We start from the raw sequence: 26,793 nt of genomic DNA, 5'->3' as shown, positions 1-26,793 counted from the left end.
ATTAAAATTTAATACTCGACTCGATTGTAACCTCCAACCAAATGGATTTGGTCGGTTGGTAATTTAACGTCAATTTGACAGCAAAAGCTGTTTAAGATAATGTTAAAAACGTGTAGAAATTGTAGACAAACGTGGTTTGCTATGCTTTATCACTGTCTTGAACTAATTAACCAGCTGATTTGCCGGATTGACATTTGGTATTGGTTGTAGGTTATGTAAAAAAGGCGAAATATTTAAAATGTATTAATTTATTAGTAAATAATCGTGCTATCAATAAACTGTTCGAAGTGTGAAATGGCTTTGTTTAAGAATAATTTAGTGAAAATGCATCAGTGCTGCCGAGCGTACTCTGTATTAAACAGGGTTTTAGATAAAAGGTTAAAGCTATACAATTCTGCGTCAATTCTTACTAATACACAACGATGGTTGTTTCATGAGAGCGAACGTAAAGGTGGATATAATACAAAAGAAGATGTATCGACGCTCACACACATCAAAAATGGTTTCAAGGAATTAAAATCAGAAGTAAAACTATGGTTGCAAGAAATGAAAGACTTAGCCCTGACCGATCCATTACTTATCGCCAGACCAGGTATTTATTAAATTTGTTTCATTTTTACATCTAAATCTAAAAACATTAAGTTCTTTTGATATACCTAAGAGTAGTAGTCTAGGCCAAAGAATGTCTAGGCCTGAGGTCTAGGCAGTCTAACTTTGGTCTAACCTAGCGGCTTAGCACGGTCGCGTTTTTATCCCTTGTCACCATGCCTGTCACGTTCTAACAAGTATGTAAGTGCGAAAGGGACGCGCATAGTGATAGTCGATAAAAATGGAACCGTGCTGAGCCCGCTAGTCTTTGTATTATGACGAATTAATTGCAACCATTTATCTGACCGATCTATCAAAAACAGCTGAGAAAAAAAATCTAAATATTGTTATCTGCCTCTCTATCACCCTTGCATATTCGAGCGATAGGTAACGAAATAACGATTTTGCGGTAGGTCTTCTGATCGGGTAGTAAATTGGCCCATCGAATTGTTATTTTATTTATTATTTGGGATGTAATATAAATCAGAATAAATTTAGTTTATTCTTTTAGCAAATTCTTGATTTTATTTAATCTATTAAGATTCGATGTTTTAAAATGTAGCTCAAACAGTGTGCAAATAGGTTGGCAACCCAAACCATTTTTTGTTCTGGCAAGATGAAAAAAAAAACAATACGAATGTCATATGGTATTTTAAAAATATCCGTTACCTACACAAAATAAAATCGGTTGTAACTTCTGTTTTGTTTTTACTCCTTTTGAGTGCGAGTGACGAAAATAGCGAGACTTAAGTCGATTGACGAAATTTTTCCTTCAGTGGCACGAAAGCTCGCGTGGGGCTGAAGGCCGGATGTTCTCTAATATAGTAACTGTCGATCCGTCTCCGAACTACAATAAAAACAGGAGTTTGAGCAATATATATCAGAAGTTTCAAAGTCTCCTCGGCCGTGGTGCGGATATTGAAATCGGCCGCTGCGCTAAAGAGGACATGTTATCTGCGAGGGGCAGTACGGTCGCATCAGAGGACAGTTTCATTACGCCGGTGTCTTCGGTCGGAGATCTGATGGCGATGTCACCGCGAGGCAAGCAGGCACACGAGTCAGCTGATGTGACGAGTGACCTGCTCACGGGAGCTGACTTCGACAGTGTTTGTGATATAACTATGCAGGAACTTCAACATTACGAGGATCCTTTGTACATCGATCCGACAAGCATGGACTATCTAGTAAAGTGTGCCGAGTCCACTCGCAGCAACAGTCACGTAGACCGCGGCAAGGAAAGCTTGTTCATAAAATTCGATCCGCTTTACGCTCGTCAGAAACCCCCAGCCACTCCTGAATCCCTCCCGGACTCCACAGAGGCTGACGTTGGCTACGAAACAGGAAGTGCTGCATCCATTTTCGCTGACAACAGTGTCGCTACGCCAAAGCATTCAATGTCTGTGGGATCTATCTCTAGTGCATGGGAAAAACCTACTCAAGTGGTTCCACCTGTCAAAAACGATTTACCCAAAACTGAAGCTAAAGCAATGCCGCAGTTGGTTCGAAGTGCCTCCGCAATCCTATCTTCTAGTCACGTAGCTACAGACAGGCTAATAAATTTCATTGGGAGCACTCCGCCTGTCGCTGCTCCGCGCAGTCCTCATCACCGTTCCAACACCCACCAGGTAGACAGACTACATTCTCTTCGAATGATACTCCAGAAGCAGGAGCATGAAGGTTTATTACTCCGACAGGAAAATGGTGATCTAAAGTCTGCATTACACAACATTGAGAGTAGATACACAAGTACTGTTGAGGAGTTAGAGTTAAAAGTTAAGAAGCTTACGGACGAAAAACATAATTTGATAGAGAGAGAGAACCAGCTACTTCAGCAGCTTCATGATAAGAACCTGAATAACAAACAAATGGGTGTAGTGATGGAAGAATACGAGAAAACTATATCTTCTCTGATCGGTGAGCATCAGCGGGAGCAACTACTGACACAGGAAATGCAACAAAAACTAAGTGCTGAACGAGACCAAGCCTTAAGTCACTTAGCGAGCATGGAAAGCTCATTCAACGACTTGCTGTCCAAGTATGAAAAATGCAAAAGTATTATTATGGAGCATAAAGAAACAGAAAAAATATTTGAGCAGAAAATTACAGAGTATGAAGCTGGTTTGAAAAAATATGAAGAACTCTATACAAACTTGAAACAGATTACTGAAGAGAGCTTGGCTAAAGCCAATGATACATTGGAGACTGTGAAGAAAAACCACAGTGTGGAGTTAACAAAGTTAAATGCCACCATCAAAAAGCATGAGATCAAAATTTCGTCTTTGGAGGAGTCCCTGGCTCAAAAAATAAGGGATAATGAAGAGTTGACAAGAATTTGTGATCAGCTCATTAATGAGGTGCACTAGAATGCATCTTTAGTGCACTTTTTTCGAGATATTTGTGACGTTATCTATGAAAAGGGACCTTATTGTCGATGGCGCTTAGGCCATTAGTAACGATGCTCCGAAATAAATACAATGCCGCGCGATGCTGTGCGGCGTAAGCGCCATCGACAATAAGGTCCCTTTTCATAGATAATGCCCCATTTAACTGTATTCTAAATCTCTGTGATGAATCTCTACAATTATGACATTATTTTGACTTTTGTTGTAGTTGGATATATTATTATAACTTTTTGATTAGAAACATTATCAAAGAATGCTATCTTTGTTTGAGCTTATTTGATATTCCATTTACAGGTCTTGGTGCTTGTTGACTAATTTGTAGGAACTGTTTTAAAAATGTAAATTTTTTATAAATTCCATTAAAAGTATAAGACAGCTTCTACTAACTAGATTAGACTTTGAACTTAAACTTAAACATAAAATATGTGTAACATTTAATAATTACAAACTCAATTAACAAATTATGTGTAAACTAATCAAGTAATGTCCGTAATGTCCTTATCTTGTTGTTAATTGCCTTGTTTAGATGTTTGACTGACTTAAAATATTTATTTCTTAGTGTTTTCTTTTTCATCTTTTTGCTCTATGTCACTTAGTTACTTATTACGTCCAAATCCCGCCTATGTTTTGTATAGACGGATTAATAGTGCTCCTGGCTGTTATATGACATTGTGTGACAGGGACAACATAATAAAACACTATCGATACTATAATTTTGTTCCTGCCACAAATAGTAATATAACTTTATATAACAGCTATACTCCGTATCATTAGGTATTTACCCTCAAATGGCTTCTTAAGCCCGTTGAGGGTAGATGAAAACATTACATGATCAAATAATGTAGGTTAATGTCAGGTCGTTCAGTGACTGATCCAGGCAGTTTTGTATTTGGTCGCGGTTAACCAATAAATGTTATAACTACCCGAAAATTTACAAATAGTTTGTTTATTTTTATTTATATACCTAAAGATACAGACTATAGTGTGAGACCACCATAAGTTTGGGTATATTAAAGATTCTACTATAAATTGAGAAATTTAAAATGTGTAACATATTAAACAGTTTTTAATTTTTCTTTTTGCTAAAGTTTTTGTAAAACCCAGACTTCTTTACTGTATCTAATCATGGGACTGAGGTGTAGTGTTTCTTCATTTATAGTTCGTTTTTTAGGGTTCCGTACCCAAAGGGTAAAACGGGACCCTATTACTAAGACTTCGCTGTCCGTCCGTCCGTCCGTCCGTCCGTCTGTCACCAGGCTGTATCTCACGAACCGTGATAGCTAGACAGTTGAAATTTTCACAGATGATGTATTTCTGTTGCCGCTATAACAACAAATACTAAAAACAGAATAAAATAAAGATTTAAAGGGGCTCCCATACAATAAACGTGATTTTTGACCAAAGTTAAGCAACGTAGGGAGTGGTCAGTATTTGGATGGGTGACCGTTTTTTTTTTTGCTTTTTTTTTGTTTTTTTTTTTGCATTATGGTACGGAACCCTTCGTGCGCGAGTCCGACTCGCACTTGCCCGGTTTTTTGTTTAGCATTAGAAAGAACTTCAAAGAAGGTAAGCGATCTTGACATGTCTTTTAATTGAAAAACGCTTTATAAAAATCAGTAACTATTACTTATGAAAGCAGAAGACTATAAATGATCGTATTAGATTCATAATTGTTACATATTTGCCGTAACTTATTTTTAAAACGTGTTTTTCAATTAAAAGACACATCAAGATTGTTTACCTTATTTCTAATGCTAAAAAAAACGAACTATAATAAGGCTACAAATATAATGACCACCAAAAAATACTTTGGTACCCTAAATAAAAAAAACATGCTTACCAAAAAAAAATTACTGAACACCAAAAACATAAGGCCTAAAAATACAAAAGTACCACCGTTTTAATTACGACTGCACTTCAAATTGTATTCAAATACCAAATATATTGAATGATCACCAAAAATCATTAATGATCACCAAATCTTGAAGACCAAATTAATGCGATATTTTCACCTAAATAAACCACTCTGATTACCAAAAAATGTATACAATTACCAAATAATGTAAACTGAAGCCAAAATTACTAGCCCCTCCCGCTCAACCCCCCGTACACCGCACCTAACCTAACCCACTTAACTGATAGCAGTTCAAACTGATAGCAGTTGAACCTACTTTTCTAGTAGCATAACGAAATGCTACTAGAAAAGTAGGTTAGGTTAGGTTTGAACTGCGACCCTTACAGAAAAGAAATGCTATTAGAAAAGTGGGTTAGGTTAGGTTTGAACTGCGACCCATACAGAAAAGAAATGCTACTATAAAAGTGGGTTAGGTTAGATTTGAACTGCGACCCTTACAGAAAATAAATGCTACTAGAAAAATGGGTTAGGTTAGGTTTGAACTGCGACCCTTACAGAAAAGAAATGCTACTAGAAAAGTGGGTTAGGTTAGGTTTGAACTGCGACCCTTACAGAAAAGAAATGCTACTAGAAAAGTGGGTTAGGTTAGGTTAGGTTTGAAACTACTACTACTAGAAAGGGGTCATCCATTAATTACGTCACACGAATTTCTAGGTTTTTTGACCCCTCCCCCCCTCCTTGTCACACTTGGTCACATTTGGCAAACCCCTCCCCCCTGGTGTGACGTCACATTTCTTCAACGAAATCGGCAAATATTTATTTAATATTATATCAACATATTTTTGACAAAAGAAATATTAGTAATTTTATAATCCAAAACTGATTAAGAAATAAAATTGAACGAATAAAAACGATTATCTTGTTATTTAACTGTATAGCGAATAAAATAATTTAAATAAATTTTCGGTTACTGATGAAGTTAAAGTGACGTCACAAAATTTGTGACTCCCCCCTCCTCCTTGTCACAACATGTCACATTTTCTTGACCCCCTCCCTCCCCCTAAACGTGTGATGTAATTAATGGATGACCCCAAAAGTGGGTTAGGTTAGGTTTGAACTGCAACCCTTACAGAAACGAACTGCTACGAGAAAAGTGGGGTAGGTTATGTTAGAACTGCGACCCTTACAGAAAATAAATGCTACTAGAAAAGTGGGTTAGGTTAGGTTTGAACTGCGACCCTTACAGAAAAGAAATGCTACTAGAAAAGTGGGTTAGGTTAGGTTTGAACTGCGACCCTTACAGAAAAGAAATGCTACTAGAAAAGTGGGTTAGGTTAGGTTTGAACTGCGACCCATACAGAAACGAAATGATACTAGAAAAGTGGGTTAGGTTAGGTTTGAACTGCGACCCTTAGAAAAGAAATGCTACTAGAAAAGTGGGTTAGGTTAGGTTTGAACTGCAACCCTTACAGAAACGAAATGCTACGATAAAAATGGGGTAGGTTATGTTAGAACTGCGACTGTTACAGAAATGAAGTGCTACTAGAAAAAGGTGACGAAGTGGATTAATTAATTTAATAGGATAACGATACATTAAATATTTGCACATTTTTAATAAAAATGAGGTTACAATTTTGGTGGTCATTTACTATTTTTGGGTTTACAACGATCATTTTGGAGTAATTTGCTTTAATAGGATAGCAAGATTTAAAAATTTGGCTATCATTTCACATTAAAATGGGGTTTGAAATTTGGTAATCATTTACTATTTTTGGGTTAATAATTATTAGTTTGGTGTCATTTCCTTTAATAGGATAGTAAAATGAAATAAAATTGGTAATCATTTCACATTAAAATGGTGTTATAATTTTGGTGATCATTTATTATTTTAGGGTGGTAAAATAGATTTTTTTGGTATTAAACTTTACTAAATCTGGTGATCAGTTAAATAGCAGCCATTTAATAATAATAAAAGACGTTTATTCAAAAAGTTTGAACATTTCACCTTATTCTACAATATTAGCCTTTGTTTAGGTACACATCCGTCTAAGATCAGTGTATCTAATATTTATGCTATATGCTTGTACTTAGATTGCATTTTTCTGAAATAAAAACCCGTAATTAAGTGATGTTTTTTTTTTGCATACTTTCATAGGATAATAAGAAACAAGTTATGATTGCAAATTTTTTAGGCCAAAATACTAGCTCTCTAAATTATAAATATACTTGGTCAAGCAGATCTTGTCAGTAGAAAAAGGCGCCAAATTTGAAAAATGTAGGCGCGAAGGGATATCGTCCCATAGAAAATTTGAATTTCGCGCCTTTTTCTACTGACAAGATTTGCTTGACCATCTATAGTTAACATTTTTAACAGAAGGGTTGGAATTGGCATGTAACAAACAGGTAAGTACTTAATATATTTTGGACCAACATATCACCAAAATTGTAGATGGAAATAGATTTAGATCTTTTTATGTGATTTTAGCTGTCGCTGCATTTCGTATTTATTACACAATCCACTCACCATCAATTACCAATATTACCATCACATCTTTCCAGGTGAAACCGACCTAATCTGGTGTTTCAACGAGCGCTCGGTCCTGGACAAGTTCGTGGCGACAAGCGACAGCGACCACAACGAAGGCTTCAGCACATGCAAATTGGACATGAGTCCCGCGGGCCGCGCCCTGTTCCACGGATATCTGGACACTAGGGTACCCAAGGATGGAAGGATAAAGAAGGCGGGGTATTGCGCTCTAAGATCGCAGCGAACCCGGGTAAGTTGTTACAGTGTTGCTCTACGTTAAGAGCCAACAGGAGTGGTCATTCCTCCATACAAACGTAGTCCTCGTTTTCCTCCGTGGTTTTTGAAGCTAGAGCAATGATTTTTTCAACACAGATTAATATTGTCAATATCTGTGTCGGACCGTTTTGCTTTTTTTGATATTTTTCTTTTTTAAGGCGCTAGAGCCCTTCAAAAACGGCCAAAATGGCCTAATAGACTATGCCGCAATGAGAGGCGTAGTATTCAAAACTGATATCAATTAGCCAAAAAAGCAAAACGGTCCGACACAGATAATTTCATAATCATTTAGATTTCCAAATTTGGTTACGATTGGTTAAGTTTTGGGGGAGGAAAAAGAGGACTACGAAACCTCGATTTTTGTCATTTTTACGCAGGATTTTTCGCCTCAGCTGCAGTTGTCCCTATCGCACTAATTTTAGGGGCGGAGTCAAGTTTCTAAATACGTACACAGCCAGAAAAGTGATGGGCAATAGTCGACATTTAATGTCGATAATCTAGTGATGTAAGAAGTTATCGATAAACCGTCTTGTGTGAAAATATCTAGATCCTAAGATACAAGGGGTTTTGGGTTGAGAGTAGGGAACACATTTTTGTAGTTATGATATACAATCTATTATGAACTTTTTGATTCTAATATTTCAAATTAGAAATCAAAATCAAAAATATTTTATTGCATGGTTAAAATGGGTTAACAAAATTTTTAGGTACAGGCACGCTTCGTAATTGTCGAGCAATTTAGGGTCCTAGCTGAATTGGTTGTTCCATACTTACTCGTGCTCTATGGAATGTCCAATTTAGCTAGAACCCTAAATGGCTCAACAATCACGGAGCGTGACAGTACAAATGATTCATGTTCTGTATATCCTGCCCTACAATGGCGTTAATATTTGGTTGTCATGTCTATACTTCGTTTTTAAGCATTATTGAAAAAAAAAATAGTAAATACTAATATTAACCACTAAGTACATAACTATTACAAAAAAAGCTAAATAATTATACGATTGCATGCTTAAAAAAGACACGTCACCTTCACTCTAATGCTAAACAAACGAAGAATAAGAACTAACAGCGATAAGACCGCCTGTTGCTACCTTTATCTACATTGTAAATCGGTTTTAGGGTTCCGTACCCAAAGGGTAAAACACGGGACCCTATTACTAAGATTCCGCTGTCCGTCCGTCCGTCTGTCACCAGGCTGTATCTCACGAACCGTGATAGCTAGACAGTTGAAATTTTCACAGATGATTTATTTCTGTTGCCGCTATAACAACAAATACTAAAAACAGGATAAAATAAAAATTTTAGTGGGGCCTCCCATACAACAAACGTGATTTTTGACCGAAGTTAAGCAACGTCGGGCGGGGTCAGTACTTGGATGGGTGACCGTTTTTATAAATAATGGTACGGAACCCTTCGTGTGCGAGTCCGACTTGCACTTCGCCGGTTTTTTTTAAATTTGTTTTTATGTTTGTGGTGTAATAAAGAATATTTTAGAGTCAGACCAAGAAAAGTCTACAGCAATTTTGATAGCACACGCAGTGCAAGTGTTATTTATATGTCATAATTTCATAGAAGCGACGTTTGAAATAATACTTGCACTGCGTGTTCTATCAAAATCGCTATAGATTTTTCTTGGCCTAACTCTACTTTAAATTACATAGTAAGGCCTAAATTATAAAATAAGGCCCATCAATGTTTTTTTTTTGTGTTTATTAAACTTGATATTTTGTCTATAGTATTAGCGGACATGGCCTCAAAATTTAAACCCGCTTAAGAATCGGGCCTTATTTCGTGCATTATATACAATACTACCCATTTTTGTGTAGTCATTATTTATACTATAGAAGCATTGTTTGAGTAGCCAATTATTTAAACAGTATTTTTTTAAAGGGCAACGGTGGCAATATTTTAAGGTCTGGATAATAAGATACAGATCTTAATAAGGATATCAATGTAAGTGAATGTTACCATGACTACCAAACAAACAAATGTGATAGAATTTGCCAGCTGGCATTGTAACATTCAGACAGTTACCTATGTACCTAATCTGAAATATGAATAAATTAGTAATATTTTAAACAGGAAAGTAAACCGAATTCTGGCCTTTTGCTGGACACAATCACAATAGTAATTTGTTTTACAAGAGGGCAAAGTTTATCGCCACCGGTTGATGCATTTGCAGCACCAATGGTAGAAAATGCAAGCTCATCATCAACTGCATAATCGACGTTTGATATGACTATTGAATCCGAGCTTTTTGATCATGAATCATGATAAAACAAAATTTTAGAAGGTCGCAGAATAGTGGATTTAAAATATTTATTTTCTGTGATCTCAAATATCAGGCACGATCATACAAATTGTACATTTGCTGATCTTGCCTTTGTCATTGAAAGACGTAAGGGTTTACACAGAGAATATATATTTAAGTGTAATATGTGCAAAAAAAGGAAACGATACACTCTGAAGACCCAAAAAGAAAATGTTAGTAAATACTGCTCCTCCCCATGGTTACTTGGTTCCTTATTCAACCTACCTGAAATTAAACGAGTAGGTTAGTAAATTATATCATTTTACATTATAAAGTTAAATGTTTAGGTATCTCAATCACTTACTCACTGGTGGACATGGACGCAAAATTTTTGCCCATCTACTTATACTATCTTATAAAAAATGAAATTTTGAAAGTTAGCACGCTTAAAGTTCGTTTTTTTTGCATTAAGGTAACAGATTTTGACATGTCTTATTAAAAATTACCATTGAAAAATAAGTCATAGCAAATATGTTAGAATTATAAATCATATTAATCATATTAATGAGCAAGAGCACCCTAAACCGGCGAGCGTGTATGAGGAATGTTATGAATGTGAAGGAAGCGAAAGTGGTATGTCAGGATCGTAGCAAGTGGAAATCCGTGGTCTCTGCCTACCCCTCCGGGAAATAGGCGTGATTGTATGTATGTATGTATGTATGTATGTATTAATCATATACTTTTTTTATATTCTTTTACTTTCATAAGTAATATAAACTAATTTTTGAAAGCGTTTTTCAATAATTATTAATAAAAAGACACGTCATGATTGTTTACCTTCTTTCTAATGCTAAAAAATAACGAACTATAATAACCGGGCCTTATTTGGTACAGAACCTTGATTTGATAGGTACATCGGATATTCTGGGCCCCTGAGTTTGTTACGTAAAGGACAAAATGGTGACATGTGGTTAGAGCTGATACTGTTAAACTAGTGGTTCTGTGCGCTAAGTATAAAAAATAAGCTTCAGCGAACTCATTAAGCCTAGAAAAAACCCTACACCCTACTGCCACTTAAGTCAGTCTTGAGTCTTTGAATCAATTTCCGTAGTAGTACTACTACTACTAAGGTACTAGGAGGTAATAAGGCCTATAGTAGGTATAATAAGGCCTACCTGAAAAATAATGTTCTTACAACAGTGTAACCGTGTTAGTTATTTGAGTAACATATATGTAAAGTGATACAATTAAAAGCTAACAGCAAACCAGTACATAAATTATATCTTATGTACTTCTTATGAATTACACTCTTCTAAAGGTTTCGGCTAATTACGCTTAATTACTTGAATAAAGGTAGATGAATTGCGTGCGGTCCAATAGGTAACCACAACTCACGGAGTCCAAAACAATAAGCTGATCAGCAAAGTCAAGTAAACAAAGCCAAGTCACAGTAGTAGAAAGATTATCGAGTTCCGTAAACGTAAGCCGGGTCAAAAAATTCAATCGCAACACAGTAAGTAATAAGTGAACGCCTCGTGGCAGTAACCACAGTATAAGAACAGTAGTGAATCTTCATAGAAATGTGCCGCTGCCGGCTTGAATGTGTGCGTGCGCGCCGGGCGCCGTGTACGCACGCGCTGCCACGCACACATTAGCATAATATACGGGGGAATACGGTGGCGGCAGTGTGGGCCGTACCGCGACTGTGATCGCGCGCATTCGAGTACGCTACCCGCCCGCTCGCATTTGTCTGCTCTGACGGTACGCCTTAATTTTTTTGATCATGACTATGAACAGAGGCAATAGTATTGAAAAGCTTGATTATATCACTATTGTATACAATACTTTTTCTACGAATCAACAAAAATAATACTTTAAACTAGTAGAATCATACAAACAAACCAAACCAAAAGTATACAGCTAAGATACGGGAGCAGCCGCGATACCTTCATAATACTGGTACGCGCCCCGGCCGCCGCGTTGGTTGGTCAATGACACCTTCTCGTAACTCATGAGGCCCTGGTACGTACTTGCTCCGCGCTAAATTAAATTTTTAGACAGTTGTTTTCTCGATTTTGGCCACCGTAGCCTATGGAGACTAACAAGCAACACTAAGTGGTTTTCGTAGTCTATGGATGTTGCTATATTAAGGGTGTCACATGCGCGTTTCTGATTTATGAACCAATTGTTTCTACTATACAACCTAAAATTAATAATTAATTTGAGCTATGGTTTTGTTTCGCCCTCTTGACCGCGGCGAGCTGTAATTGGTCATTTTCATTATAGTTGACTAAACTGTATCGAAATGAATATTATAGTTGAGTTGGGAGCCCGTACATTAAAAATACCCATTTGCAATTTGGTATAAGAAATCTTAATTCAAAAATTACAGTCGTACAGTAGAAAAAAAATATAGTGTCTCAATAACGACTCCTCAAACCCGGACTTGTAATTCTTCATAATACCTACTTGCCCATGCTTCCCTAAAACCTTTTTACTAAATTTATACGTAAGGATGAGAATTTACTTTACTTTAACCGTTAACAATAAAGCGTTCCGAACATGCAGAAACCGGAGGAATTTTTTCTGTATCGAATTTATATTTTTTTTAATAACTGCCATTTCCTAATGTTAATATTTAAAAAGCGTTTTATTTATAATTGATAGAACATTTCATTATATTATAATAAATAGAAACGTAGTGCTACTCATAATACGCAAATAATATTTAACTAAAAATAAAAGTGACAACCCTAAGCGCCAACGCAAGAGTAGGCAAATAACTTGCTGAGCGGCCTTAGATTCACTACTGTTCTTAGTGTACTGTGCAGTAACGCACGAAAAATAACATTGCAAATTGTCGGCAATGAGGCGCGCGCGGGTGCAAGCGTACGCATCTGTGTGCGTGCATTACACACACAAATACAGTCTCTCACGCCCCGTCAGAGCGACGGGTATATTCAGCTTGAAATCTCAAAATTGACTTTTAGCTCAGCTCCCGTTTCGTCTTAAAAGTACGTGCTGCTTGGACTTGAGTCCCGCGGGCTGAGCCCTGTTCCACGGATATCTGGATACTAGGGTAGGTACCCAAGGATTGAAGAATTAAGAAGGCGGGGTATTGCGCTTTAAGATCGCAGCGAACCCGGGTAAGTTGTTACAGTGTTGCTCTACGTTATAAGTACGTGCTGCTTGGACTTGAGTCCCGCAGGCCGCGCCCTGTTCCACGGAGATCTGGACACTAGGGTACCCAAGGATGGAAGGATTAAGAAGGCGGGGTATTGCGCTTTAATATCGCAGCGAACCCGGGTAAGTTGTTACAGTTTTGCTCTTTTCTCTAAGTACCTACGTGCCTATTGGACATGAGTCACGCAGGTCGGGCCCTGTTCCACGGATATCTGGACACTAGGGTACCCAAGGATGGAAGGATTAAGAAGGCGGGGTATTGCGCTTTAAGATCGCAGCGAACCCGGGTAAGTTGTTACAGTTTTGCTCTGTTCTCTAAGTACGTGCTTATTGGACATGAGTTCCGCGGGCCACGCCCTGTTCCACGGATATCTGGACACTAGGGTACCCAAGGATGGAAGGATTAAGAAGGCGGGGTATTGCGCGTTAAGATCGCAGCGAACCCGGGTAAGTTGTTACAGTTTTACTCTGTTCTCTAAGTACATGATTATTGGACATGAGTCCCGCAGGCCACGCCCTGTTCCACGGATATCTGGAATTCTGGACACTAGGGTACCCGAGGATGGAAGGATTAAGAAGGCGGGGTATTGCGCGTTAAGATCGCAGCGAACCCGGGTAAGTTGTTACAGTTTTACTCTGTTCTCTAAGTACATGATTATTGGACATGAGTCCCGCAGGCCACGCCCTGTTCCACGGATATCTGGAATTCTGGACACTAGGGTACCCGAGGATGGAAGGATTAAGAAGGCGGGGTATTGCGCTTTAAGATCGCAGCGAACCCGGGTAAGTTGTTACAGTGTTGCTCTGTTCTCTAAGTACGTGCTTATTGGACATGAGTTCCGCGGGCCACGCCCTGTTCCACGGATATCTGGACACTAGGGTACCCAAGGATGGAAGGATTAAGAAGGCGGGGTATTGCGCGTTAAGATCGCAGCGAACCCGGGTAAGTTGTTACAGTGTTGCTCTACGTTATAAGTACGAGCTGCTTGCACTTGAGTCCCGCAAGCCGAGCCCTGTTCCACGGATATCTGGAATTCTGGACACTAGGGTACCCGAGGATGGAAGGATTAAGAAGGCGGGGTATTGCGCTTTAAGATCGCAGCGAACCCGGGTAAGTTGTTACAGTGTTGCTCTGTTCTCTAAGTACGTGCTTATTGTCATGAGTCCCGCGGGCCACGCCCTGTTCCTCGGATATCTGGACACTAGGGTACCCAAGGATGGAAGGATTAAGAAGGCGGGGTATTGCGCTTTAAGATCGCAGCGAACCCAGGCAAGTTGTTACAGTGTTGCTCTACGTTATAAGTACGAGCTGCTTGCACTTGAGTCCCGCAAGCCGAGCCCTGTTCCACGGATATCTGGACACTAGGGTACCCAAGGATGGAAGGATTAAGAAGGCGGGGTATTGCGCTTTAAGATCGCAGCGAACCCGGGTAAGTTGTTACAGTTTTGCTCTGTTCTCTAAGTACGTGCTTATTGGACATGAGTTCCGCGGGCCACGCCCTGTGCCACGGATATCTGGAATTCTGGACACTAGGGTACCCGAGGATGGAAGGATTAAGAAGGCGGGGTATTGCGCTTTAAGATCGCAGCGAACCCGGGTAAGTTGTTACAGTTTTGCTCTGTTCTCTAAGTACGTGCTTATTGGACATGAGTTCCGCGGGCCACGCCCTGTTCCACGGATATCTGGAATTCTGGACACTAGGGTACCCGAGGATGGAAGGATTAAGAAGGCGGGGTATTGCGCTTTAAGATCGCAGCGAACCCGGATAAGTTGTTAAGTTTTGGTCTGTTCTCTAAGTACGTGCTTATTAGACACGAGTCCCGCGGGCCGCGCCCTGTTCCACGGATATCTGGACAATAAGGGTACCCAAGGATGGAAGGATTAAGAAGGCAGGGTATTGTGCTTTGATATCGCAACGTGCGACGCTAAGTTTGCCTTACAGTTTTACGCTCGAAACTCCTTTTTTAAGACATCGCCCCTGAGGTTAAAGACGTGCCTCGTCGAAGGTATTTACTACGGCCGCGTGTGCGTTTGCCTAGAGTGAAGCACGTCTACACAGACTGCTGCTTCGCATAGCACTTTCGTTCCCTTTCGGCTCGTTATCTAATTATTAAAGCTACTCCTTAATGTACCAGGCCGTACAAACAGCAACACTCCTAACTGAATATCGCTGGACCTTATTACAAAAGGCATAAGGTCCACCGACGTACAGTTAACAGTGTGGGCATCGTATAATGCCATCCACCTACTTCAGAAACATTTACACCTACATTCCCACAAGAGGACCTTTTAAATTTTTTTTTTCATTGCAGAAATCATTCAAACGTGAATCCACTTTCGACTGGCATCTATACAACACACTGGTGATAAAGATACGCGGCGATGGGCGCTCCTACCTCCTCAACCTATCGTGCGAGGGCTACTACGATATCACGTGGAACGATATCTACCATTACGTCCTGTACACCAGGGGAGGGCCTTACTGGCAAATTGCTAAGGTAGTTACGTTTAAAAATTCATCACTCGTCTACTCTCCATATATTAGATTTAGAACATTACCTAAAGAATTAAATAAATTAAACTAAGACGTAAAGTGGAGCAAACTATTGTTGAAGCCGCGAATCGAAAGTAGATGGCGCTCTACATGCTATACATGCTGGCACAATATGTGGTGATAATCCTGTGCATATCTACTTCAGCCTGTCTAATTTGCTACTACAATATTTTGCACTAATACGCGTGTATGCGTGCTACTATGCTAGCGATACTTTATTTTTAGTGTTCCGTACATAAACTTTGTTCACGGAACACATGGGATATATCACTTCGGTCTTACAAATCAGTTATTGAACGAAAAATCGGGGCTCGGGCAAGACTCGATGGAACCGGTGTTCCCAAAGGTCCGGTGTCCGATCACTCTTAACACATTCACTGCCTCCGACGCACATGTGCGTCCACCGTCATACAAGTTTGTTCCTAGGCCACGCCCCCTGGCAGTGAATGCGTTAACCAACTCAGCTACAGAAGCTTACCAGAACTGTGCTAATACTGCTAATCTTTCCATTCCTTCCTTTTTGTTTACACGCCTTAGGCATAGCGACATCTACCGTAATAATGTACTATATTATCAAATTAATGTTGAAATTCATAAATATACCTTTTATTTTGGTTTCAGATCCCGTTTTCGAAGTTTATTCTAGGTTCGAAAGGCAGGCTCCAGGACAAGCAAGTCCGGGTGCGGCTCGATAGAGTGACGCATTTCGGCATCACCTGCTGCGACAAGATTAATGGCGAATTCAATTTAGAAATAGAATATATTGGTAAGTTACTGTTACGTCCTAGGTACCTATATAGGAAACTATGCGTAACATGCAATGAAGTGTTTGGAAATACACATTAACAAAAATAGTTTTTTTTAGAACAGGGCTTCACAACCTTTTTGGGAATTTCAAGTCCCGTTTTACTTACCTATAACTTCTTAGTATTATCAAGTATTTACTTTTCCTTTATTGACTGAGTGAGCGCGAAACGTCTCTGGCTGTTCTCCTCAACCGATTCTCGTATTCGCGATTCATAATTTGAATGTTTTCAAAATGTCGCAGCCATGTAAGTTTGCGAAGTCTTAGCTCACTGAGCCACTAATAGTAGTAGGTACTACTGCTAATTTAATTAAATATTGTTTTATTCGGTTTCAGGTCTAGAATTCGATCCAACGCACGATGAAGAATTTGCATATGAGATGTACAAAACGGAAAGATATATTGTCGGTGTTTAAGTTACTTACCAATTTATGTTAATGTAAATAAACAGATTTAAATAAATGATATGTTATTTGGTTATATTTTCTGGTATCGTCTTGGGTCGTCCCATTCGTTTTTCGTCAAGTTCTTAAATTAGTCCTATTCTGCTTTCGTCACTCATTCTACATTGAAAGCCACCGACGATTGTGACGAATGTAGAATGAGTGACGAGGTACTATTTTCTAAGGTATGGAACTTGTATGGAATTTTAAATAATATAAATAGGAGTAATATTTTACTACCATTTAGAGATTACAGGTGGTAATTTCCATCGAAATATTATTGTATTATTGATCAAATTTAAAATTATTAAGTATGCGATAATATAAACAAACAACTTTGTCAGTAGAAAAAGGCGCGTAATTCAAATTTTATATGAGACCATATGTCTTAGCGCCTACATTTTTAGGGTTCCGTACCCAAAGGGTAAAACGGGACCCTATTACTAAGACTCCGCTGTCCGTCCGTCCGTCTGTCACCAGGCTGTATCTCACGAACCGATAGTCAGTTGGAATTTTCACAGATGATGTATTTCTGTTGCCGCTATAACAACAAATAAGGTTTACTCGGGTAATTCCGAATGTCGAAAACTGTCGGATAATTCCGAAAAGAGACTTTTATTATGATGGAATTAAGGGTGATTTTCATCTGAATTTCGGAATTATCTGACATTCGGTAATACCCGAATAAACCTTACTAAAAACAGAATAAAATAAAGATTTAAGTGGGGCTCCCATACAACAAACGTGATTTTTGACCGAAGTTAAGCAACGTCGGGCGGGGTCAGTACTTGGATGGGTGACCGTTTTTTGCATTATGGTACGGAATGGTATGGTATGGTGCGAGTTCTTGCGCGAGTCCGACTCGCACTTGCCCGTTTTTTTTTAATTATGCCGCTTTTTCTACTGACGGAAATGCCTTGACAGACTACATATATTTCACAGCGGACGTTCCGCTAGCTGCTTGCCCCGTGTGCAATAACTAGTCCCTTTGTGTTTCACTTCGTTCTATCGTCTGTTATATTTTTCGCACCTGCAACACTTAGCAGCTGTCAATTCCACATTGTCTATGGTCTAGCAGTAATTGGTAGTGGACTTGACTGATGTCATCGTTATTTCCTAATAGTTTGTACTGTGGTAAATGTTTATTTAATTATAAAGTGCAGACATTGGCATAAGATTCCAATCTATCTGTATTCCTAATTAGTGATTTCTCTCCAAGTGCGCAGTTGTTCAAGGACATGCGGTATGTTTGCTTTCGAAGGTTTTCTTTATGATCATATCATATTAGGAGTGATATTTCCGAGCGTAGGATGTTGACCTTTTTATTGAGATGCTTCGTACAATTCGTTGTCTCCAAAAGTATCATGCTAGCCTTCACTTAATTAGGACATCGAGTAAAATATAATGTACTCACGTTGACTCACCTTGATATTTATATTAAGTATGATTATGTATTTCCAGGTATAAGATTCGTCAATGAACACTCTGTTTAAGATATAGTGAGAAAGTTTTAGCAGTACCATGTCAGGTACGGAGCAAAATATAGTGAACTCAATGCAACAATTGTCTGTTCAGCCAAGTCATAGTGGTCATACTGAGAAACCCACGCAGGTGGTCACTCCCGCAGTGAACAGAAGTCAGCTGTCTTCAACGCCGAAGGTTACGCCCGTAAAAGCGAACATAGTGTCCCCAGCTATTGCTACAATCGACAGACTCCTGAGCCTGGGAGGAAACACTCCCCCACCCCCGCCAGTCCTCACCCGCACGTCAGACATGGACCCCCACACGGTGGAACAGCTGCGGGCCGTCAAGGAACTGCTCACTGCTCAAGAGGAAGAAGCGCAGAACCTCAGAGATCTCAATCGGGAATTAAGAGATCGTCTCGAGGAGTGTGAGACTAAAGTCAAAAAGCTCTCAGAACAAAATGAGGAATATGCTGAAAAAGAAAAGGCTCTCTCGCAGCGCGTTGCAGAAAAAGTTAAAAATAATAAACAGATGAGTGTAGTCATGGAGGAATATGAAAGAACCATCTCATCCCTTATAGGGGAACGTGAAGCTGAAGCCAAGAGATGGGGAGAAGAACGAGTTACACTAGTCCGGGAAAGAGACGAAGCTGCATCACATCTGGCGTCCATGGAACATGCCTTCAATGATGTTCACACAAAGTATGAAAGATGTAAAGTCATCATACAAGGCTACAAAGGCAATGAAGAGTCCCTAAAAAGGTCCGTAGAGGAGAACAATGATGCGATACAGAAATTAGAAGCGAGGTATGAGACTTTGCGTCAACATGCCATGCAGCAGTTAAACAAGGCTAATGCTGAACTTGACTCAGTCAAAAAGACACACCAGGCTGAGATATTGAAGCTGAATGCCATGTTGAAGAAGAGTGAAGTACACGCATCGTCCCTGCAGGAGTCCCTCGCGCAGAAGATCAAAGACAATGAGGAGTTGACGGCCATCTGTGATGAACTCATCAACAAGGTCGGGTAAACACTTAATCTAAATACTTACTAATCTTAAGTAAGCCACATTTTCATTTCACTAACCTGCATTTAATATTTGTGCATTTTAAACAAATGCTTAATGAAATTAATTGTAATAATTAAGTAAATGCTTAACTATAACTTTAATGTGCGCCAGTGCTGTTACCATTTCTTCATTGTGTGTAAATTGTAAATAATTCTCTGCAATTAATTGAAGTAATGTCCCTTTATATTTTTGTACATTTTTTTATAATTTTATACTTAAGTTTTACTTTTTTTTGACATTGAATATAAATTTCATAAATTCATTTAATTTTCGAAGCTTACTTTATAATTTTGTAATTCAGTATTGTGTTTGTATTTTCTGTAATTTATTAACATAAGTAATAATGAAACTGGTAATCTGATGAGACTTATTATTTTATTTTCTGGTTATTTTGATATAACTTCAGTTGTAAAATAGTTTATCCAAAGATAAAGAAAAAGTGGTAAAGGTTTGGTAAAAAAAAAAGATTGATTATTTTGTAGTAACATAACATTTATACCTGCCATATTTTATTTGAATGTTAGTATTATCTTATCTTATATAATGAAGTATACATTATTGTATCCATAATAATGTGGGGAGTTAAATTGAACATCGAAAGACTAACTCAATTAGCTATATCAAGCCAGCAATCAGCTCTGAAAGGCAGATAGTTGCTTGTCTAGTCTATTAATAGAAAATATAATAGATTCAAGCTATAGGTACATAGCTTACAATTTTTTATGCCTCTTTTTGCATCAGTAATAAGAGAACTTGATTGAAGACTCTTATGTAATTTGTGCTTATTTGTGAATTATAAAACGACCCAAATATAGCCGAAAAACTCCCAACTATATTCCAAAATTATTCAAATATCTTCATTCAGTAGGGTTAATATGGTCGGCTCTCTATCATTTGTCACCATGCCTGTCACGTTCTAACAAATATGTGAGTGCGACAGTCGTCACTTTGGCATGGCATGACAAGTGATAAAAATGCAGCCATGATACCGTCGCAAGACTCATGTGAATGTCATAGTTATATGGCAAAATTTGTTTAATTAATAGGAAAACTTCAACAAATTAAAAAGAACACTGGTATTTAAACTTAATTACGAATTGAGATTGTGGAACTATAGTTGTAGTACTGAAGGCCTACCGCGAACCACGTTTGACGTGATGCCTCTCTGTCGCACTTGTAAATTCGTACGTAAGTGTCACAAGGAGACAACACGCCGAACGTCGTTCGCGGTAGACCCTCTGGTCTATAGTTGGGTAATTTTACAGAAATAATTAAGAATTTATAATGTATGTACTTTTATGGTAAAGTTAGTAGAATGTGCAATACTCCTACAAGGATAACCAATGAGGCAATACGGAACTCATTATGATTGTCAAAAGATAACTATGTATAATTAAAAAATAGTTGAATTAGGCCTAGTAGTAGGGTTTATAACCCACTTCCTATCTAGGTTTTAATACTTGATACACCATGTACATCAATTTCAGCTATTTATGAATATTTCTTGTATAGTTTACGCCATAAGTTATTTATTTACAGGAAGCTGATTAAATGTACATTGTGCCTTTGAAATCTTCTCCACATCCGGTCCATTAAGAAAAATACTAATGAGATTCATAACATGATAAATAGTGTGTAACTTGTATATTTAATGTCTTTAGAAGCTCTTTGTTTACCCAAGAGTGGGGTAAGAGCGGTTGCGTCGTTTTATCTCATTTTGATATTGTCTGAGAATAGGGACATTAGTTCATATTGCATTGTGTGCAGTGGCTAATTATAATATGAGATAAAGCCATTATTAATTGGTATATTTCCCAACTTAATATCGCTGCACAACAATTACGTAGCGTACTGCGCGTGTAGTAATGTATGAATTCATATTTAAGGAACGCCACACTGCATCGCACGCACGAGCCACGCGAGCGGTGTGACGTCATTCATGAACATCTATACATTACAACGCAAGTGCAGGTCCAGTCGTGCTCGGTGCTCACAAATATCTGAGCACAATGCTATTATCAAGCGTTTGAGTTCATGTTCAGATATTTCGGTCCAAGTCCTGTATGCAAATATTGTTTTATGGCAACTGTCCCTTTTCTCAAGAACAACACAATTTGTAAAAATAGTTAGTGGTTTTTGAAACCTATTTAAGTCAAGTATTTAAAGTTTGGGCTCATATGTAAGCCAAGAGCCCTATATCACACATACTGTGAAATACATACAAAACTTCAAAACAAAAATCGAATGCTGTTTTAAACAACAGATGTGATAGTATTAAAATTTAACTCATTACTAACTTAAAACATGTTCGACATTCCACAGTGTTTTAAGATTGGAATAACTATAACTAAAACTCATTAGTCGTACTCATATTCATCCTCATATTTTACAATCACTACGCCATATAAAACAAAGTCCCCCGCCGCGTATGTCTGTTTGTGTTTGTATACGAACTACTGAACGAATTTTCATGCGGTTTTCACCTAACAATAGAGTGATTCTTGAGGAAGCTTTAGGTTTTGGCACCCCCCCTCCCCCCTCCTTGGATGGCGCCCGGGGCCCTCCCTAGTTACGCCACTGACTGCAATCTATGTGAATTTAATAGTTCTTATGCAACTTGTGCAATAAGATTATACTCTTTAGTATTAATTTACTAAGTACATGCTCCATATGCCTGATTTATCCTATTTCAATGAATACAAGTAAACATTTGTAAAATGGTTTATCTCGTTTAGAACCTCTTTTTGTAACCGGTTAAAAACGTTGCCGATGCTATCCAACCACAAACAAGCAAAATCTCCCCCTCTTTTAATGTCGGTTAAAAACGTAGCCACGTCAGGGTGCAGGGTCGTAAATCCGAATGGATCCCCGAATTCGGCTCGGTTGTGACGCTAGGGTGGAACAAACGTCACCAACATACATACATACATTCAGTGTTGGCCGAACGTTAATTGCAATTAACCATTATAATTTGAACCGTAAACCGTAACGGATGGTTACAGTTCACGGTTCAATTTATAATGGTTAATGGCCAATAATGGTTAATTGCATTAACGTTCGGCCAAGACTGCATACATTTCGCTGGCCCAATATTACAGGGTTCTACGAGTATGTTACAATTTCAAGATAGTTGAAATTCGACTTAATGTCACTATGACAATGTTCAAATTTCAGTTCGATAAAAGTGAAACATAGAACCCTGTAATATTGGGGCAGCGATTTATAGACAGCCAAAAGCAACTATTTCCATAGATGGGTAAAAGTAAACATTTCCTTGAATGTCATACCCATACCCACTTATAAATTGTAACCCTTTTCCTGCTTCAGCCATTTCTCCAAAGTGGCGAGTTGTGGATAACGTCATTTTGCCTAGTTAAGTATAATTTTGTAATCATTATATATTTTTATAATACCTATGCGTAATTTATCATATTAGGTTACTTGCAATTTATTCATATGAATAGAACGAAATAAATCAATTCCATATTTGTAATCGTTGTATTATTTCATATACTTTGGTACCTATCTACTACAGTAGACACACTGCATCCTCTATAATACGCGCATAGCGTTGTCTCGCTTAAACATCGGAGTGACGTGCGACTCGGATGCAGTGTGCCATGCGCCATACTATTCGTTGCAAGAGAGCGAAATTGGACACTCGACAAGGTGAACTCGTCGAGATCTTCTTCTACCTAGCGTTATCCCGGCCTTTGCAAGGGTCCGCTTTCCTATTACTTGCTTTCCTCCACTTTGCGCGATCCTGGGCGTCGTCTCGTGTGAGCCCGTTTACGCTCATATCTGCTTTCACGACATCGAGCCTTCGCTTTTTTGGTCTGCCTTGGGGTCGGGGGCCGTCAACGTCGAGATATTATCAAAAAATCCTGGCTGGTACGATATGTCTGAACAACTGTTTTAGCACAAAAAAAATATTTCTCAGAAGCGAATTCAACATCACAAACTGGCAACTGAAGTAGATGGCGCGGTACGCAGGTTTTCAATGGCTGACGTTTTACAATCAGTTACCAAAAAACGTATAAATAACACCGTTCAGCGCCATCTACTGTACCTGCCTAGTTTGCCTTCTGTGAGATATGATACAAATCTGATTAGCTGGCATTGAAATAAAGACAAAAATAATATATACATTTTATTACACTTTCCCGTTTCAACACTCGTTTCAAACATAGTGGAAGACTACCGATCAACGTTCACTTGTTTTTCTTCAAGATTTTGTATGTGTCCTTACTGACTAGATAACTAACGGCCGAGACCACGGTGGAGGCGGCCGTGACGCCGCACAGCGCGTGCAGCGCGGGGTGGTCCACGTACCCGAACACGGGGGACGCTAGGGTTGTGCCCACCTGAAAGTAGCATTATAAACATTAAAACTAATCCATTAATAAAATAGGTTAGCTATTAAGTATTAACAGTAGTTTATGCATTAATTGGGTTAATAGCAACCCTCCTACAGTTGGACAATAACCAATAAAGAGGGTTTTTCTTTGAAATACTGCGGGCGAAGGTTCATTGCACATTTCATTTCAAATATTGACATGCTGTCAAAAAACCAAATTACAGAACATTATTTATGCGGGAGAATAAAATCGATGAAAATATTATTGCTCTTTGTAAATGCGCGTGCAACAGAGATAGGAAATGACGGGTCAGCGTGCGAAATTCAGTGGCACAGCGTGAAGTAATCTAGCCGTGGGCGAAGTCGCATCTATGAGGCCCTTTTCTTCCACTGTGCCCGAAGGGGCCTCGCGCGAGGCCACCCTAAGGGCGCGAGGCCGTGGGCGACGGCCCACTTCGCCCACTTAAAGCGCCCTTACTCCATCTATATACTATAGTTACCTAAGTGCTAATTTTAGTTATCAGTACATACCAATAGTAACTGAATGGCAGTGTTGACTTTACTGATGAATGTGGGAGCAAGCTGGGCGGTGGGATGTGTCACGTCGAAATACCTACTCAGTGTTCTCTGTAAAAAAAGTCTGAATTGAGGAACTTTTATTATATAAAAAATATCGTAGGCCGATCGTAAGATCAGGCAGATCGTAATGTTCCTGTGTAATTTTTTGACGATAGTCACATTAAACCAATACATAGGTAGGATAGGTTCGTTAGGTTGCTTCAGATGCCCGAAGGGCAAACTGCCCAGAAATAGGAGCCCCGCGTGGCGGGGCTCCGTCGACTCAGTGATCGAGTCAAAGATTTTCACGTTTCACGATATGCCTAGGAATTTCACGATATGCCTGATCTTACGATCGGCCGCTGACATACACATTAAATTAGAGATGCCCTGAATAGTGAATTTGGCCGAATAATTACCCCCCTCTCTCGGCCGAATACGGAATATTCGGCATGACATGACATGCGAACATTTTGAGTCACAATAAAATTATTATGAAAACTGTTCGCCAACAAAGCACAACATTTGCTAAGATATATTTTTATATTGAACAGAATTAATTAAAGAGTCAATCAAATCAGACCCATGATAAAAATAAAATATTTTGTAATCAACAAATGCTCAAAATCGTGCCTTTGTATTTAACTATTTTCCAAGAATACATTTTAAATATTAAATATACTTACCTAGTTTTTGGTTGTTTTTTTTGTGTAATTTTTCTTTTTAGGTAGGTGCAACAGATATTCGGTATTCGGCCGAATAGTAGGCAACATTCGGCCGAATACCGAATATTCGACAAAGTGGCCGAATAGACCGAATACCGAATAGTTGCCGAATATTCGTGGCATCTCTACATTAAATGCTATTAAAATGTTATGAATTAAACTTATGTGTTTTATAAATCTGATAAATGATACTGCTGACAAAACTAATTTAGGCGACTGGCCTCCCACAAGAGGGTCTGACTGAACAATAGTTTCCATTTTAACTCAACATAATAATACCGAAAAAAGAAATAAACTTACTGGGGGTGGCAAGCTGACATATCTGATAACAAACGCGGCCACAACCAAGGCCACATCCCTGGCCACAATCAGCACTGTCAGAGACAACGGGATGAGGTTCTGCCAGGTGAGCGTGACAAAAAGTGTCGCCACAAGTATCTTGTCTGCCAGCGGGTCGAGGAAGGAGCCCATGCGGGAGGACTGACTCTCCCATGTTCTTGCGATCCAACCGTCCAGCTGAAATATGGTAATAAAAATAAATAGAATTGAGTTTTTTCTTAGGAATATTTTAACTTATCTAAAATACAGATAGAAAATACATTTAAAAAGGTAAATATTGTTCTTATGTTGAAAATACAAAATTTACAGCTTTTTGACAAAATATTTAGGATAGGGCAATGGCCCTATAAACTAAAGAGTTTTAATGTCTTTTGTATTTACAACTTTACTTATTTAACTATTTATTATACATAGAATGGAAATAACATCTTATCATAATAAAATGATTTCTTTATCCTCACCAGGTCTGTCACTCCAGCAAAGGTCACTAAACCAAGAGCCAAGTGATAATTGTCTTGTACAATTACATACCCCAAGTACGGGGAAATTGCCATCCTGGTCACACACAGGAAATTGGGTATTGTGAACATTCTATCTTTCTGTAACAGACAATAATATTACAGATATTTTTATAAACTAAGATATAGGTAGGTTTAGGTTGTAAACTAAGATTTCACCTCAACAGCTTCCTCAAACCTTTCTCTGACTTTGGCTTTTGTTTCAAGAATATCTTTCACTAAATGCTCTCTCTTCTCCCGCAGCTTTTGCCCAGTTAGCTCCTTCTGATGTCTGATATCACGGACCAGCTCTTCCCCCCGCTGTCTTATCCTGTGCTCTGTGTCCTTTAACTGTTCTTTCTTTTGTTCGAACACATCTTTCAGTGCCTCAGCTTTCTTTTCTAACTGAAGCAAGTTTTTCTTTTCGTCCGAGTAATACGCACAACCCAGTGGCAGAAGCTTTAAGGAGCTTCTCGCGAGAATAGGCCTCTGCTCTCTTACAAATACATCGCATTCTCGCCTTCTGTTGCTACTTGTTTTGCAGTACAGAGTTGATATTTGTCTCAAAAAAGTAGATCGCGCTATTAACCGCATTATAAAGGAACGAAACAGCAACTAACAGAAAGACGTAACAAAGAACGCCAGCTTTGTTTTCAAATAACGTTAGAAAAGATAATTTAGCCAAAGATGAATGTTTTCAATTCATCACATTGTAATTTTTAATTTTCCGACTTTTCGCCAAAAAGGCAAGCGTGAACATTTGACTTGACGTGCCTTTGACAGTTGTCATATCACAGGTAGTTTCAGATATTACTATAAACGTACATTTTAATTTGATCCCCTGATGATCCGGTCAAAAGTTTTAATATTCGAAATTTATCAATGATGTAAATTTTT

The 26,793-nt window shown here is 38.6% G+C and overlaps 4 protein-coding genes across 4 annotated transcripts; 3 read left to right on the top strand and 1 right to left on the bottom strand.

Moving 5' to 3' along the window:
• The first annotated feature begins 10 nt into the window (after positions 1-10).
• LOC134799428 (complex I intermediate-associated protein 30, mitochondrial) lies at positions 11-16,904 on the top strand. The gene is made up of 5 exons (XM_063771830.1): positions 11-592; positions 7,405-7,622; positions 15,399-15,584; positions 16,262-16,406; positions 16,782-16,904. The coding sequence occupies exons 1-5, from the start codon at positions 295-297 to the stop codon at positions 16,859-16,861; spliced, it is 927 nt and encodes a 308-aa protein (XP_063627900.1). The 5' UTR covers positions 11-294; the 3' UTR covers positions 16,862-16,904.
• Positions 1,183-3,548, top strand: LOC134799403 (transforming acidic coiled-coil-containing protein 3-like). The gene has a single exon (XM_063771797.1). The coding sequence runs from the start codon at positions 1,398-1,400 to the stop codon at positions 2,949-2,951; it is 1,554 nt and encodes a 517-aa protein (XP_063627867.1). The 5' UTR covers positions 1,183-1,397; the 3' UTR covers positions 2,952-3,548.
• A 1,060-nt stretch (positions 16,905-17,964) lies between the features above and the next one.
• Positions 17,965-22,913, top strand: LOC134799401 (transforming acidic coiled-coil-containing protein 3-like). The gene is made up of 2 exons (XM_063771796.1): positions 17,965-18,131; positions 18,350-22,913. The coding sequence occupies exon 2, from the start codon at positions 18,410-18,412 to the stop codon at positions 19,379-19,381; it is 972 nt and encodes a 323-aa protein (XP_063627866.1). The 5' UTR covers positions 17,965-18,131; positions 18,350-18,409; the 3' UTR covers positions 19,382-22,913.
• Positions 22,914-23,557: 644 nt separating this feature from the next.
• On the bottom strand, positions 23,558-26,655 carry LOC134799400 (probable cardiolipin synthase (CMP-forming)). Its single transcript, XM_063771795.1, has 5 exons — positions 26,077-26,655; positions 25,861-25,998; positions 25,361-25,576; positions 24,309-24,404; positions 23,558-23,784 (listed from the first exon to the last, which is right to left on the bottom strand). The coding sequence occupies exons 1-5, from the start codon at positions 26,488-26,490 to the stop codon at positions 23,632-23,634; spliced, it is 1,017 nt and encodes a 338-aa protein (XP_063627865.1). The 5' UTR covers positions 26,491-26,655; the 3' UTR covers positions 23,558-23,631.
• Between the last annotated feature and the right edge of the window lie 138 nt (positions 26,656-26,793).

This window comes from Cydia splendana, chromosome 18 (assembly GCF_910591565.1).
Source record: "Cydia splendana chromosome 18, ilCydSple1.2, whole genome shotgun sequence".
NCBI lineage: Eukaryota > Metazoa > Arthropoda > Insecta > Lepidoptera > Tortricidae > Cydia > Cydia splendana.
The sequence above is the reverse complement of the archived record's forward strand: the minus strand, read 5'-3'. Positions and strand labels throughout refer to the sequence as shown.

What these genes read in the sequence shown, in the direction of transcription:
- LOC134799428 (XM_063771830.1), top strand. Translation starts at nt 295, where the DNA reads ATGGCTTTGTTTAAGAATAATTTAGTGAAAATGCATCAGTGCTGCCGA. An exon ending in ATTACTTATCGCCAGACCAG is followed by an intron (nt 593 to 7,404) that starts GTATTTATTAAA and finishes ACATCTTTCCAG; the next exon opens with GTGAAACCGACCTAATCTGG. An exon ending in CTTACTGGCAAATTGCTAAG is followed by an intron (nt 15,585 to 16,261) that starts GTAGTTACGTTT and finishes TTTTGGTTTCAG; the next exon opens with ATCCCGTTTTCGAAGTTTAT.
- LOC134799401 (XM_063771796.1), top strand. Translation starts at nt 18,410, where the DNA reads ATGTCAGGTACGGAGCAAAATATAGTGAACTCAATGCAACAATTGTCT.
- LOC134799403 (XM_063771797.1), top strand. Translation starts at nt 1,398, where the DNA reads ATGTTCTCTAATATAGTAACTGTCGATCCGTCTCCGAACTACAATAAA.
- LOC134799400 (XM_063771795.1), bottom strand. Translation starts at nt 26,490, where the DNA reads ATGCGGTTAATAGCGCGATCTACTTTTTTGAGACAAATATCAACTCTG. An exon ending in ATGTCAGCTTGCCACCCCCA is followed by an intron (nt 24,405 to 25,360) that starts GTAAGTTTATTT and finishes CTTTTTTTACAG; the next exon opens with AGAACACTGAGTAGGTATTT. An exon ending in CTGCCATTCAGTTACTATTG is followed by an intron (nt 23,785 to 24,308) that starts GTATGTACTGAT and finishes TGCTACTTTCAG; the next exon opens with GTGGGCACAACCCTAGCGTC.